Source organism: Sphaerodactylus townsendi, linkage group LG02 (genome assembly GCF_021028975.2).
Source record: "Sphaerodactylus townsendi isolate TG3544 linkage group LG02, MPM_Stown_v2.3, whole genome shotgun sequence".
NCBI lineage: Eukaryota > Metazoa > Chordata > Lepidosauria > Squamata > Sphaerodactylidae > Sphaerodactylus > Sphaerodactylus townsendi.
In genome coordinates this window covers 72,576,534-72,592,085 of record NC_059426.1, presented here as the reverse complement: position 1 = coordinate 72,592,085, position 15,552 = coordinate 72,576,534, and the positions used below count along the sequence as shown (strand labels likewise).

At 42.9% G+C, this 15,552-nt stretch overlaps 1 protein-coding gene across 1 annotated transcript; it reads right to left on the bottom strand.

The window, feature by feature from the left end:
* Positions 1-1,094: 1,094 nt before the first annotated feature.
* On the bottom strand, positions 1,095-15,335 carry CD6 (CD6 molecule). Its single transcript, XM_048484555.1, has 9 exons — positions 14,987-15,335; positions 13,818-13,910; positions 11,349-11,417; positions 8,175-8,315; positions 7,393-7,521; positions 5,552-5,650; positions 4,333-4,407; positions 3,472-3,585; positions 1,095-2,120 (listed from the first exon to the last, which is right to left on the bottom strand). Exons 1-9 carry the CDS (start codon positions 15,333-15,335, stop codon positions 2,023-2,025), a joined length of 1,167 nt encoding a protein of 388 aa, XP_048340512.1. The 3' UTR covers positions 1,095-2,022.
* Between the last annotated feature and the right edge of the window lie 217 nt (positions 15,336-15,552).

Here is a 15,552-nt window from a genome sequence, read left to right as displayed (position 1 = left end):
GATGCCACAAAGTCTATCCCCTGAACTACCATTTCCTCCAAAGGAACTGTTTTCTGTAGTCTGGAAGTGACTTATATCTCCAGGAGAGCTCCAGGCTCCATATGAAAGTTGACAGCCCTAGTACAGCAGCATCTAGACCACAATGCACCATATGTTAAGTTAAATTTAATTTATATACCGCCCTCCCCTGAAGCAGCTGTCTTTGAGTTGCTGTTTCATTCATTCTTAAACTGTTAAATTAGAATCTGGAAGACTCTGGTTTGATTTTCTATGCAACCATGGAAGCTTGCTTAGTGACCTTGGACTGGTCACATGCTTTCAGCCTAACCTACCTCCAAGATTGTTGTGAGAATAAACTTGAGAAGGGAAAAAATGTTGTAAGCCACTCTGGGTCCCCACTGTGGACAAAAATCGGGCATGAATAAAGTAAAATTTAAAAAATAAAACACATTTACAATAACTATATTCCATTAACTACCAAGGACTTCAAAATAAGGCTGGCTGTTAATTGTTCTTAAGAAAAGCAAAGAAAGCATGCAAATAAATGTCTTTAGCCAGGAACGAAGCGAGGCTCACATGGTACAGATCTGGTGGTTGTATTTGCCAAAAAAGAATGTGTGGCAAGCATTTAAAAACACACTGGACACTTATGCAGCATGTTCTTAATGATAAGGGAAACAGCCAAGCACAGCCACTGGTGGGACCTCCTACTTCAGCATTTATGGACAAGGAAGGACTCTGGCTTAACAGTAGCATTTGAAGACAAATCATGAAGAGAACATACATTCTTGGATATGGGATTAGATTGTATTTCGATAGGGCCTGTTTTCTTCTGTGTTCTTTACAGCGTTTTGTTCTTTGGGCACCTTTGTACAGTCACATACAGGGAAACAGATGAAGAAAGTAGCAGCTGTTTCTGAGCTTGCAAAATCTCTTTTGGATACCTTGAGGATGACATCAGCATCCAAAATGCCATCTGGAGCAGTGAGGATCCTCTGCTAGAGTATTCACCTCATTAGTTCTTAACTGATGGTGGGCTAAAGTTTCTGCCTACCTCAAGCTTCTGTTGTTCCCTGGAGTTCCACATGCTTCATCTGTCCCAAGGATGGTCCTTCTCCATGCTTTAATTGCTTAAGAAAGTTGGGTAAATGGGTCCCTACAGGCACATCCAGGGAACATCTCTCAGGGACTATTACCTATCCAGCAAGAGGTTCTCACTCTTTATACCAAATTATGGATATTCCTCCATCCTTCCATACAACAGTTTTACTCTAATTTTAAGTTATGTTCATTGGAGAAAACATTACAAAGTGCCAAGGTCTAACTTGTTTCAGTGAGTTGTACAAATAACCAGCAGAAGGTTCAAATAGATGCTTGTTCTTTGGTTTCATCAACTACATTCATAATGGCTGTTTGACAGTCACAGGGTGGTACGGAGATTCAGTGCCTTCAGGCCTTAAGCCTAACATTGAAATAAACACTCCCAGGCAAACAGAGCATTCTTTCCACTAACAGGAATGGGATTGGAATCTGTATGGTGAATATTGAGTTTCAGGCAGATAGAGAATTTATTTTTCTTCTCTACCTTCTATCTCAGAAGCTCATAGGCCCTCAAGTCCCAGTGAATAAATTTTCGTAATATCACTGTGAGATGGGTGAGATGTTGATTATCTCTCCCATACAAACCTCTCTCCAAAACAGCGTAATAACCCCATTTTATCTCTGGAGGGGGCTAGGAATTGACAGTTCATTGTGGAGGTGGTTCGATTCTGGGATCAGTTTCTTTTCTCTTACAATGGCTGAATCTTCACAGAGGATCTTGCAAAAAGAAGTCCATTTCTGAGCATAATCGTATAGTGGTATTACTCTGCATTGGGACCCCAGAAACCTCAGTTTGTATCTGAGCCATGGCACTCCATCCCCCTCCCCCAAAAAGTCAATTTTTGATCTCAGGCTTTCTATTCTCAGCTCTTTCTTAAGAACAGGGCAGATGGAGTTGCAACCTTAGAACAGATTCATCCCCTAACACTCAGAAGGCCACATATCATCATAATCACTGCTATTAGATGATTCAATCCCGGCCTTGTAGTTCACCAAAGTTTGGGAAACGGTTGTCAGACCTGAAGGAAAGAAATGAGAAGGGAACTTGGGTCAGCTGCTGAGGAGCAGAAAGACTCATCTCACAATGATGCTGCTTAAAGTTGTGCTGAAAGATTTTAGTAGTACAAATCTTCAGCTGGATATTCTCTCAGCAAATGTCATTAACTAATGAGGTAGAAAATTGTGTTGATGCTTGGGAAAACTGTAACAGCATTTTTTTTCTCTGTAGAAGAGTCTGCTTCACCTGGCCACCACAGGAGCTGTACATCCTTGTGACAGGATTGAAGAGAAGAGAAGAAGAAGAAGAGTTTTGGATATATATCCCCCTTTTCTCTCCTATAGGAGACTCAAAGGGGCTTACAATCTCCTTGCCCTTCCCCCCTCACAACAAACACCCTGTGAGGTAGGTGGGGCTGAGAGAGCTCTGGAAAGCTGTGACTAGCCCAAGGTCATCCAGCTGGCGTGTGTGGGAGTGCATAGGCTAATCTGAATTCCCCAGATAAGCCTCCACAACTCAAGCGGCACAGCTGGGAATCAAACCCGGTTCCTCCAGATCAGAGTGCACCTGCTCTTAGCCACTATGCCACTGGTGCTCCTTTGCTGGGATGTTCAAATGAGTATGTGAAGTACTCATTGCTGGGATGTTCAAATGAGTATGTGAAGTACTCATGTTTTTCAAAATTCCTGTGTGGCAAGCAGGTGTGATCAACTGGCAGCATGTGGACCAATTCAGCCCCAAACTGAATTTTAGTCCAGGCAAACTCAAAAAGTTTGCCAAAATTTCTTATATAAAGCTTGTATAAAGCTTAAGTAATGGCATGCCTTAGTATATGTGCCCTGTCTCTATGAGGCTCCATTTTGTTGCGATATTCCTGAAAGACCAACTTTCCTTCTGTGAGCCTGTGTGCCAATTGCATATTAATATATTGATTGTGCCTTAATGAGAGTGTCTGTCTTGTCACAACCCACTCCTGGGCATTCTCAATAATGTCGATATCCTAATGGAATGAGCTACCTAGGAATACTCACTGGAAGCCTTACAATATGTGGTCAAAGCTGTAGTGTTTCAACAGGATTTTTTGGTGATGGGACTAAGTGTATATTTATTTTACATATATATGTGAGATGTGCTTTTTTGTATTTAGATTGTTTTGTTTTATTTTAATTGGCTATGTTTAATGAGATGTAAACTGCCTTAGGCTCAGAGGTTAAAAGGCAGGATACAAATGCTTTAAAATAAAAACATTAAAATTGCCTCTGACATTTTGAAAAGATGCCCACAATCTTATACTCTGTGATAATCTTAGATAGAAAAATAATAGTATCCTGGAAGCTAAAAGTGTTTCCATTCATAACATTTCTGATCTTTACCTCCAAAGGAAGGCTTATTTCTTGGAAGCCTGTCTTGTTCTGCTAGTTTGTGGATGTTCTCGTACCATTCTTCATCTCCAGAGGAAGTACTGGAGCTTCCCTCAGCAGTAGGTTCTGTTGGAGAAAGCCATGGGCACATTCAGCCTTTCTGCAGTCATGCAGTTGCAGGTACCTCTTCACGTCCCTCACTTTCTGAAAGCACTTGATTTGGAGCTTCTGCCTTCAGTCAGGTGAGCTCATAATAATATTCCCAGGGCTAACATCCATTTTACATGATTGTGAGAAATACTCTAGCACTGAACTGATGAGAACATGAAGAATGAAAGGGAAGCGAGCATTTCTAAACACTGGAGGACACACGGTGGATATGTTCAAAGAAGGCCTGATTGCCTGAGGTTGGTTGGCACATGTCTATTGTGTGATTATGGGCACACATCTTTTTTCATACTGTGCAAGTAAGTGTACATATGACAAACATGACTGCCAGATGAAATGAGCATCAGCCCTCCAAGGTTAACTGAAAACTTTAAAAACCTAAGCCTTACAAATGAACAGCCTTTCTCTACAAACAAATGTAATCACTAGAGGTTTTGCATGAAAAGACTTCACTCTTGATTTGAGGGAGACACTATGGTTTGAAGAAGACACAAGCATGAAGGAGGCAAGCTTGGAAGCCTGATCTGACCCAAAATCAGCCTGACTACACATGCAACCCACAATGTTATTAAGCTGCCATTAGTGCTGCATGAAGTATGAAGCAGGCTTCTTCACAGAGGAAGAGCTGGAATGGTGGGACACTGAGAGAACAAAAAAAGTGTGGAAAGGTTATCATGTTCTAGTGCATAACTAACATGCTCTCACCTTCCTCCTGCATAGCTGGCATGGGGATGTTGCATGGAGGAATGTCTGGATCGGCTGCTCGGTGCCGAAGAGAATCTGAAAAAGAAGCCAAAAAGCCACTTAGTTAAACTTCTCCGAAGTACACCTTTGCAAGGACATTATGAGTCAGAAGTCTGGTTGTCATATCTATCTCTGTGTTTGTTTTAAAACTTTGGGCAGGATGTTCATCATCATCTCCCCACTCCAGAGTTCCTAGCAGCCTTGTGAGGAAATGTCATTTTAAAAGCTATCTAACTCTGTTGGACTTCTAAAGGCCCACATTTCCTCCAGCTCTAGACTTTCCTCCTCTTTGAAGATTTTACATGCAGCTTCTTAATCTTTGAATGTACTCACATACAGCACCCATTCAATTACCCTTGACAGTGTAAATTATCATAATGCAGGTAATAGATGGACTGCCTTGAAGCCTTATTTGAGCCTCACAAAATATGACATTTCATCTCCCTTTTCCTTAAATTAGGGAGCCCTTCCTTCCTAAAAGACCAAATAGAAGTAGCTTCCATTGTGCAGAATGAAAAAAGCTGCCATCTCACATAACTGAAGCACCTATAAAGGGAGAAGGACATGTGATAAACATGCCAGGGCTCTGACAGAAGTCTTTTACATCACCTACTGCCTGGTCCTTTTAACTGGAGATGCTGGGGCTTGAACCTGGCACCTTCTGCATGCAAAGCAGAGGCTCTTCCACTGAGCCAAATGTTACTGGAAAGGGGGCTTTAATTCTTTTTCTGCTCCCAATCTTCCTGAATTATTTGTTAGGACTCTAAGGGGCTAGCAGCATCTTCAGAGAAGCAAAGAAGTTGGCACAGGGAAAGGGTTCAGCAGCTTATGCATATCATACTACTGCTCTGAAAAAATTCAAGTATCTGCCTTAAAGTAAACTGCAGGGAGGAGGGCAATGCCTTCGCAGCAGAGGACATGCTAGCATGCAGAAGCCCCCAGATTTAGTCTCTGGAAACAGCAGAGGAAGGGTTTCAGCAGCAGAACTGACAAAACAAAAACATTTTCTCTGTCTGTGACCCTTTAGAGCTACTGCCAGTCAGAAAAAAACTTGAGCTGGGTGGACCAATAGTCTAACCAGGTATAAGAGAGACCCAATGATAGACCTCTGTGCAGCAAATAGTTAGGCCCAGAGAACCCAGGAACTTGCTGAAGACAGCAACAGGTCTGGCATGCTCACTGTAGAATGTAGAGAGTGCCACTGGTGGTTTGTCCTTGAAATCATAGTGTTCATAATCAGAGCTGGACTCTTCAGTATGAGATGTGTTCACTGCTTTTGCTGAGAGGGAGAACACAGAGGTAACAGTTACCAAACAGATCATGGGGAAGCAACATATAGTTCTGTAAAGAGACCACCTGCCCTTATGGTGATGAACTGTGGACAATGATTCCCATCAGATATATTAACGAGAGAGAGAGACAGAGAGACAGAGAGAGAGAGAGCAACAATGATAATCTCTACAACTCCTCTTAGCTAACAGGTTTTGGTTCTCACCTTACTTTAGGGGCAATACTTGGCACAGGCATGTAAAGTGGACCTGCATCACCTTACTTTAATGAATGGTATTATTGGCATTGTCTTTTCAATGCTGATAATGTCCTCATAGCTTCATTCCAGACCGTTTTCCACTGGCACATACACTCTCCCCACAAAAAAGCTGGGGAAAGAATCATAATTCACCCATAACTTGTGATGTGAATGTTGGGGAAATGTCTCCATTAAAGACATACAACTGTGGTAGAACTAATGAGCAACAACATAAGAACATAAGAACATAAGAACAAGCCAGCTGGATCAGACCAAAGTCCATCTAGTCCAGCTCTCTGCTACTCGCAGTGGCCCACCAGGTGCCTTTGGGAGCTCACATGTAGGATGTGAACGCAATGGCCTTCTGAGGCTGTTGCTCCCGATCACCTGGTATGTTAAGGCATTTGCAATCTCAGATCAAGGAGGATCAAGATTGGTAGCCATAAATCGACTTCTCCTCCATAAATCTGTCCAAGCCCCTTTTGAAGCTATCCAGGTTAGTGGCCATCACCACCTCCTGTGGCAGCATATTCCAAACACCAATCACACGTTGCGTGAAGAAGTGTTTCCTTTTATTAGTTCTAATTCTTCCCCCCAGCATTTTCAATGAATGCCCCCTGGTTCTAGTATTGTGAGAAAGAGAGAAAAATTTCTCTCTGTCAATATTTTCTACCCCATGCATAATTTTGTAGACTTCCCTAATCCATATCCCCCCCCTCAGCGCCTCCTCTCCAAACTAAAGAGTCCCAAACAGCTGCAGCCTCTCCCTCATAGGAAGGTGCTCCAGTCCCTCCAATCATCCCTTGCTTGCCCTTCTGCACTTTTTCTATCTCTCCCTCAATATCCTTTTGAGATGCGGGCAAACCAGAACTGGACACAATACGCCAAGAATCTTGCGCGGGTCGCATCTTCATCTGCTTTGTATATAAAGGGCAATGGGACAATCTTTGGCAGTTTTATTATCAGATTCCTTTTCTAATGATCCCAGCATAGAGTTTGCCTTCTTTACAGCTGCCATGCATTGAGTTGACATTCCCATGGAACTATCAACTAAGACGCCTAAATCCCTTTCCTGGTCTGTGACTGATAGCACTGACCCCTGTAGCGTGTATGTGAAGTTTGGGATTTTTTTTTTGCCCCTATGTGCACTTCACTTTACATTTTGCTACATTGAACTGCAGGTTTGCCATTTCTGAGCCCACTCACCTAATTTATCAAGGTCCGCTTGGAGCTCTTCGCAATCCTTTGTGGTTCTCACCACCCTACATAATTTGGGTGCATCATCTGCAAACTTGGCCACCACGCTACCCACCCCTACTTCCAGGTCATTTATGATAGGGGTGGGGTGTTTTTTTTTTGCTATAAACTGGTCATTAAAAAAGATGCCCTGGATCTCTTTTGGCTTAATGCATGGAAAGAGACAGCTGTCAAGAAGGAAGGAGAGAAGAAAAAATGGAAAGATGGAATGAGGGAGACGTGCCAGCTTTGAGTACCTTCTCCTTTGGGAGAGCTTGTCAGCATTTCCCGATAGTCATTATTCACTCCAGTGGGCATCCCTGAGATCTGCATGCTATGATTCATTAGGACTGGAGCAGTTAATGAAGCTGAGGAAATGCCACGATCTGTAAATAGAAACAGATGAAGGAAAAAGGGTAAGGATTTGTACATGGTCAGGATTTTGACTCTATCACTCCATATTGCAAGAATTTTCATTCAGGCCTCTTGTCTATTTCTTGCATCTCTTCATCTCCAGTCTCTAGCTCAGAAAATTCAGGGATGGTAATGATCTTTGCCTACAACTGTGAAATTCAGCTGCCTTAGCAAATTAGAGTTTATTTCCTTCCCAATAACAGGGATCCTGAACCAGGACAGTTGTTATGGCATCTACATAAAATTAAACATTTTATAAAATAGGAAGCCTTCAACTGTGAGTCAGAAGGGGGGAGCAGAAGGGACTGTGAAAACATGAGAATTTAAGGTTCATCCACTTCACAAATTGCAATTGAATAGATTCCCATGTAACAATATATCTAAAAACTGTTTGAGAACTTTCAAAATCTGCTTGATGGCTATGTAATCGCGTGAAAATGGTCTGATGTACCTGAGACTTTACAGCTAACTTGATTTCTGCCAGAAGGGTAACTGTTATGCATTTCAAAACCATGGCTTAGTCCTACTTTGAAATTTTTCTCAATTATAATATGCTGCACTTATCCCAGCAAATTTCCCATAAAATGTCCCTTCTGCTCTCCGATGTTAGTGATGCCCAGCCTACCAAGGGTATTAGGTTTTCTTCTCAGCAAACCCATAAGAGTCAACGTGGCCACAAAAAGGAGAAGGCCCAAGATGATGCAGAGGATCAGCAACATCTGGTATGATGGTCCCTTGTTGTCCCAGTTCTCACATACAGCCAAACCTACAAATGGAAAGATAGTCAAAAATGGGAGAGAAGGGGAGGAGGGAAAGAGGCTCCTAAGGCAGTGCTTGAATTTGTGCATTTCCCTGTTTTTCTTATTCTTAAAATGGTGTATAGAAAATGAGTCTTTCTTTAAACGTAGCATAGCATGACATGCCTTACAACAGCGGACAGCCACACCATTGCCAAACCTTCAGGCTCTGCCCATCAGTTCAGTTATCAAAAACACACAGGGCAGGTGGAGTCATGCCAGAATAGCAGCAGGACATCCTGCAAAACAGACAATCATCCAATGGAGCCAAGATCTGCAGAAATCCATGAGCTCAAACAAGAGCTAAAATGCTGAGATAAAGCCAGAAAGCATACACTGAATGTGAATGATCTCTTCTACTTGGATGATACTGAGTCTTGTCTAAGTCCTGCAATTTGCCCCTACTCCTCTGCAAGAAATGCAGAGATTTTCTTTACCTCACCAGGTAACAAGGTCTGGCTGATTTGACCTATTCAGGCAGCCCTTCCTTTAGTCACATACCTCATAATGCCTTCCTAGGATCAAATCAATACAGAAAAATCTGCAAATGTAAACTGGCAGGAAAATTCCAGTTTGCAGATAGATGTGGGATGGAAAGCAAACACATTTTAGATGTTGATATGCTGGTGAGTGCAAGACCCTGAGGCTAGATATGTGGTGGTGTTTTTTTTTTCAGAGCTGAAGGTGGGATCACTGCTTGTAGTCAGAATTCTTGTCCCACTACTGGGTCACTAAGAGCCAGCAAAACATGTTTAACTAGAGAAGCAACAGTAGGAGAAATGTGTAAGTGGAATACCTTAGCCAGTGATGTCCCTTAAATAATTATTTTAACTCTCTGAAAAATTACTATCTCTCTCCAGCTTCACTGTCAGGGCTGCTTTAGATCTACCACCAGCTGATTTTTTCCCTTTACTAAGACTAGAGTCTTTTCTGCATGAGTTATTTCCAATGAATCTTGCTGCCAAATGTTATTTTTTTTCCTTTGAATTCTGCATGCCCCCCCCCCCCCAATTTGGTTCTGGAAATATTTTCTCTTCACTTTTCCTCCATTGTTTTCCTTTACCATGATTTTTTCCTATTCATTTCTGAGCTAGCTTCCCTTGAGTGTATGGTCATGTTGAAACAGTCTTTATTTCTCTGTCACCAACACTTGCCCAGTATCCAAGCACCCATGTAGTTGCCCAACCTCCTGTCAGACACTTTCTCCCCTCTCCTCCATTTTTGAAAAGATTTAGATTTTTTTTGTCATATTGAACCAGTGATGTAACGTTGAGATAGAGTCACAAAGAAGGGGTAACTGGATCAGCTTTATCAATTTTACCAAGGCCCTGGAATGTTAATGTTCAGGCATAGATATGAAAAAGGAGGGGCAATTGTATCAGCTTTGTCAATTTCACCTCTAGCTTGCAATGTAAACATTCAGGCACAGGTACACAGAAGAGGGGTGACTGGATTGGCTTTGTCAATTTCATATTAAACTAGCTACCTAATGTTAAGGTGAAGATACATGGTGTTAGCATTTAGGAACTGAGGAACTGACAAGGAACTGTTGCAGTAATGATTGTGTGTTACTCCAGCTCAAATTTGGCTGGAAAATGTGCTGGAGGAGGGCACTATGTGTTTCTGTTCTTTCAGGTAATGGCACCTGCTCCAGTGGGGGAGGGGGGTTGGTCTCCATTTTGTGTGGGTGGTAGAAATGGAGGCTGAGACATTTTTAAAATTTCCAGTTCAATGTAACTGTGCTGTAATGTTAGAATATCTGTGCAAGAAAAAATGGGGGAGGGTTGTTCTGTATCACAGATGGCACCTCACAACATTAAGAATAATATATTTTCAGCAGTAGCATGTGGAATAAATGCAACTGAAGAGACAGGGGGAAATGATGAGGGAATGGAGGTATGCAGAATGATTTCACAGAAAGACGTCTGTGAATTACCACGAGGCGCGGTTGCTGCTTGGGGTGGGAAGAAGCGAAACCAGCTGATGCCGGGGAAGGGGAGCCACGCTTGGAAAAGGCTAGCATCACCGGAAAAAAAGGAGGGGTGAACCGAGACTTCAAAGGGGCTCACCCTCCTTTGAGCCGGCCATGTGCTCACTGGCTGACGATTTGCCCACCCACCTCTCCCTAATTTTCTATGTTAATGCATGCTCATTTTGTCATAGCCTAGATACTTGGCGGTTTGGAGCATGGGTATTTCTCTGGAAGGGCAAGGGGAAGGGAGCTAGGGAACTACGCCTTCCCCTTGGGAACGGCAACAGTGGCAAAAGGCGACCGCCCCTGCCAAACCAGGCCGAAGGGGAACATCTCTTGCCAGGAGCATCCACCCGGCAGAGCCCCGCAGTAGAACAAAGCTCGGGATGGGGCGCCTGCCCTGCGGAGCTTTAGCACGTTACCCACATTACCAGTTCCAGACCCATGCTTAGCTTCATGCTTCTGCTCAATAAAATGGCTATGGCCAATTTATTACCCCAGCAATGGAGCAGTGTGTATTATTGGTAAAGGGCTTCGCACAAAAGAGATCCACCCTCGGACAGCAAAACAGTTCCAAGGTTTGACCACTGGGAAAATCTGTGGTAAGCTGTGCATGCGGAAAACGTATGTGAGTAAAACTTTGAGATCTGCATATGAGGACATGTTACTCATTTTATTGTTTAGTTTGTCCTATTAGCTCTTTCACCAGCATGACTTAAATTGAATATGTTCATTCCCACAATGTTTACATTTCCCCCTTCTTGTTTGACTCCCCCATGAGCTTGGCCTGTGGTATAGTGTTGATTCAAAGACCTTTAGTTGCTTCAGTTGTTCTGCAGATTGGGAACAGGCCTGAAACAGCCATATGTCCACTCATTTCACTGGTACAAATGGCAAGCATGGAGCCATGTGTAGTGGACAGAACACTCCATATGGGATTTTTTTGTATTGGAATTTTCAACTTATAGCCATTTTATATTGGGGATGCATTATAAATAAAAGAAATTGCCTTGAAGAGACTTGCACTCACGTGTAGTAGGCAGAGGGCTGGTTGGTGTTCCTGGGTTCAGGTATGTAGAGGTCCGTAAACCCCGGGAGCCTAAAAGCCAGAAGGAGATTGTGTGAGAATAAATAACTAGTGACAGAGGACAGTAGAGATACAGTTAGCCATGCTCATTATGTTTGCAGCAGTGATTCTTGCTAGGAGCTGTCATGCACATCTGAAAGACCAAAACTGACCAGAGGAAAGCAAGGTACTCCCCTTCCCACAAGCCTTCATACTATCACCCACCCACGCCACCCCGCTTCTTTCTTTTCTCTTCCCATCTAGTCCAGGCTGGAAGTGGCCTCTGTATTATGCAGCTTCATCAAATCTTTTTTGAAAAGGTTAAGAGATCTGGGGATCGTGATGAATCTTGCTTGATTTTTCTATTTGTGCATCTGCTGTAGCAGTTCAAGTCTTCACTACAGACCTTCCAGGTCATATTTCCCTGTAGTTCAGTTTTGCAAAGTCTACAGATCATTTGCCTGTGTCTGTTTCTATTCCTGCACAGCTTCCTTGTGAGTCACACAGGGTGCCTTGGGACAAACTGATCAATATCAAACTGATCTTTACAAATCTGTAACAAGAATCTCACATTTCCTCAATATTGCAGAGAAACAAGAAAACAAGAGCCATTTGTTTGCCTCACTGTTTCTGGGAGAAGTGGTAAAATGGCTCCTGGGAACACTTGCATCATTTTTGACCAGTGGGAATAAAGAAAAGGGAATAATAGAAACTGAAAACACAGAACCCAAGGCCATAATTGGGTCTGCTAGCACTTTGCAATCACAGCCTCAGAATGTAAGGGCTAAAATGAAATTTCTGATTTTGTATCAGATAGACATTGGCCAGAATCTGGTGTGCTATTTCACCTGATAAAGACAACACATTATTGAGATGTGTTAAATTGAGATTAATGGATTGGATCCCATGACCTATTGGTTGATGGTTGCAGATCTTTTCGGTGTCATTCACCCCCCCCTCCCCTCACCCCTGCCTAGTTCTTTCTGATCCTGGGCTGGGAATAAACTTTTCCCATATTTATGAGATCTTTGAAGGGAGTGAAATTGCTCTTTATGTCTCTTCTATTCACACAACTCCACTGATAGAAGAAAGAAGAGACAGCAATTTGTCCCCTGTCTCTGAAGCCTCATGACCCATGTGGCTATTTGACCATGCTATTTGACCCATGACTCTGGGAATAAAATTTGCTGGATTCAAAATGACTTTTTATAAGGTGAATGTGTGAAAAATCAGTGATCCTTGCATCCATGAATCACAGTATACAACCCCCTGTTTTGGCTGGGTAATAGGGCAGACCCATGTTTTCCAACTTGTGGGTCAGGAACCAAAAGTAGATCATGAAGCTTCTCAGTCTCAGACCAGTCCTCCCTAATGGCAGCTCCTGCCCTATGCAACTTTCACTTTCTTGTGATCTCTCCAACACTGCACACTTTCATTTCCCCTTCCTACTTTGTGACAATATTAATGAGGGGGAAGCCATCTGGGTGGGAGGACTGGACAGTAGATGGAACCTGCCATTGAAAAAAAGAGAGGAGGACAGAAAGAGGCATATGTGGACATGGGCTCTGTCCTGCTGTTGTTCTGTCAGCAGCCCAACCTCTTGTTCAACCCCCCTCCCCCAGTGTCTCACTGGCCTCTACTTGCTGGGAGGAATGGACTACACCGAATGGCTTGCTGCCAGCCTTTTCAGTGCTATCTGCCACCTTCATGTATCTCTTCAACCCAACAATCCCCCCCCCCCACCCCCGCCAAGCACACCTCTTCAGCTCTGACCCAGCTGGCAGAGGAGGAGATGAAATCCCACTTGCTTGGGGTTCACAGTAGGGCAGTTTTGTGTGATATTTAGTTGATTTCTCAAAAACATATGATAGGGCACTATAGAAAACAGAATATTAGGAATTAATGGATGCCAAGATCTTAGTTTGCCTGGGGCACCAAACCCCCCCCCCCACCCTTGGGCCAACCCTAGGTGGGTCATTGTGCAAGGCAAATTTGGCCTTCTGGGTCACTTATCAAAAAGGTTGGGAACCATGGAATTAGACAAGTCTTTGATTCTTGAAAAAAGCAGAAGTCCCCACCATATGATAGTGCAGAATTAAATGGACAAAGTTTTTTTCCCCTCTGCATAATTATTTACCTTTGTTGTTGAAATCAGAAAGAGAGAAAGAATGAAAAAGAAATCATGATGGAGATACTAATTAAGGCTCAAGCACTAATTACCATAACATATCAAACCAGCAGCTCTGGACTGGTCACACAGATTGGAGTTGTTGTAGCGCCATAAACACTGGGTGAGTGAGCTTTCATTTCCAGAACAGTCATAATACATCTTTCCCAAAAGTGTATGGTCAAAGGGCACCTTTGGCTCTACAGCCCTATCACTACATTTCAAGAAGCGGCAGAGCAAATCAGCCTGTTGTTGGTACCAGCTACCATCGCATACGGTGTTCCAGACCCCCTTGTAGTAGACCTCCACTCGGCCAGCACAAGCATCTAGTCCACCTGATAAGCGCCATTCCTGGTGATCTATCAAAGGGGAGGAGAGAAAAGGGCAGAGTCAGCAGATGAAAATGCTATCTAGTAAAATGCTATTTGCCTTGACATGCTTGCCAGGGTCAGAGGCTCAGAACTCGTCAGATTTCATTGGTTAAAGTCAGAGATGGCACACATAGGGCATTTTCATAAGTGGTACTAAAATGGTACTGCAATTTCCTGCATATGCAAATCAAATGAGAAAGCTGCATTGATGAAACATTAATTAAAACTGTCTCTCTTTGGCTTTCCATATCACAACATTCAGAGGTGAAAAGCTGGATAATAAAGGAAGGCGAATGTAAAATGTACAAGGGTCGGATGTCTATTCATTTATATATTCTGCTTTCTGCCTCACATTCATCATACTGAGATATGCAAATACATAATGTATGAGAAGTTGAAATTGATATCGCTTTTCTTTGGCTGGCCTAAAGGCCATAATAATAAACTAACTAACATAGCTTTTCTAGGAAGCAACAAGCGATCTTTTCAGGTATCAGGTTCTAGAGAGGTTGCCATGATTTTCATTCTTCCATCTCACATATTTGAAATTGAGCTCTAATAAAGAGCATGGGAATTTCTTTGACTTTTCAGTTCAGATGCAGAAAGGTGTCAGGCTGGCACATAGCTCAAAGGCAATTTTGGTATCATGTGTGGAAACAGTTCCAATGTTCTTGTACTGGTTCCTGATTGCACCAGCCCATCAGACACAGAGTACAGAGGAGAAAGATGCATGGTTTCTTCTATCAACCTATTCCCATGCAGGTGAAATTTTTTAAATTTCATCATTCTTTGTTCTACTCAGCCGAGGTGTAGTCTTGGAGCAGAAAGGGGATAACTGTGCCCTTTCTGCCCTCATTTGAAGCTGGCCAAAAGAGGAAGCCACCTTCTTGTCCTCTCCTACTTCATTTTGAGTCATCCAGGGCCTCAAAGAACCAATATGGTAATAGTATAGAATTGGATTTCTTGCTGAGAAGTTGGGCCAATGAGAATAGTTTAAGAATAGCTATCCCTGGATTATGTGCAGTTAATGGTGCTAGCTGACAACAATAAAGATGGCAAAATACCTGAACACACCACGCCAGCGTCTTCCTTGTGCCCACAGTCATTATTCTTCTCAGAGGGACAGTCCAACAAATAAGATTCATTCCCTGAGCATTTCACTTCATCCAAATGGATGGGGCCAGTTCCCTTTTGGAAAAAAGAGGCATTCAGAGCCTGAATGGCCCATCCACAACCCAGCTGCCGGCACACAACACTGGCGTCAGTCAGATCCCAGCTGTCATCACATACAGTGCCCCAGATACCATCATCTTCTAACTCCACTCTGCCAGCACAGCGGCTTCCTCCATCCACTAAACGTAACCTCTGAGCTTCTGAAGGAGACAAGTAGAGAACAGAGGGATTAATGGTCATACCATGACAGAATGAAGTAACGGAAGTTTCAGTTCAGATTTAAAAAATCTACAGAATTTGATCTGTTTAATCAATGTGACACACTGTAATTATGCAAGAATAATGAGGTGGAGTCTCACTGGGACAGATGAAGCTAGACAGAGATATCCAGTTGATGGTCTCTAGGATAAGTGGAAGAGTGACATAGAGCCTGGAGATATTTAGCTTACTGAGCAAT

Excerpts from the sequence above, each read along its gene's own strand:
- CD6 (XM_048484555.1), bottom strand. The coding sequence starts at position 15,335 with ATGACCATTAATCCCTCTGTTCTCTACTTGTCTCCTTCAGAAGCTCAG. Across the intron at positions 13,911-14,986 it reads CGCTGGCGTGGTGTGTTCAG|ATCACCAGGAATGGCGCTTA; the intron begins GTATTTTGCCAT and ends CCCCTTTGATAG. Across the intron at positions 4,408-5,551 it reads GGCACTCTCTACATTCTACA|ATTCTCTTCGGCACCGAGCA; the intron begins GTGAGCATGCCA and ends CTTCTTTTTCAG.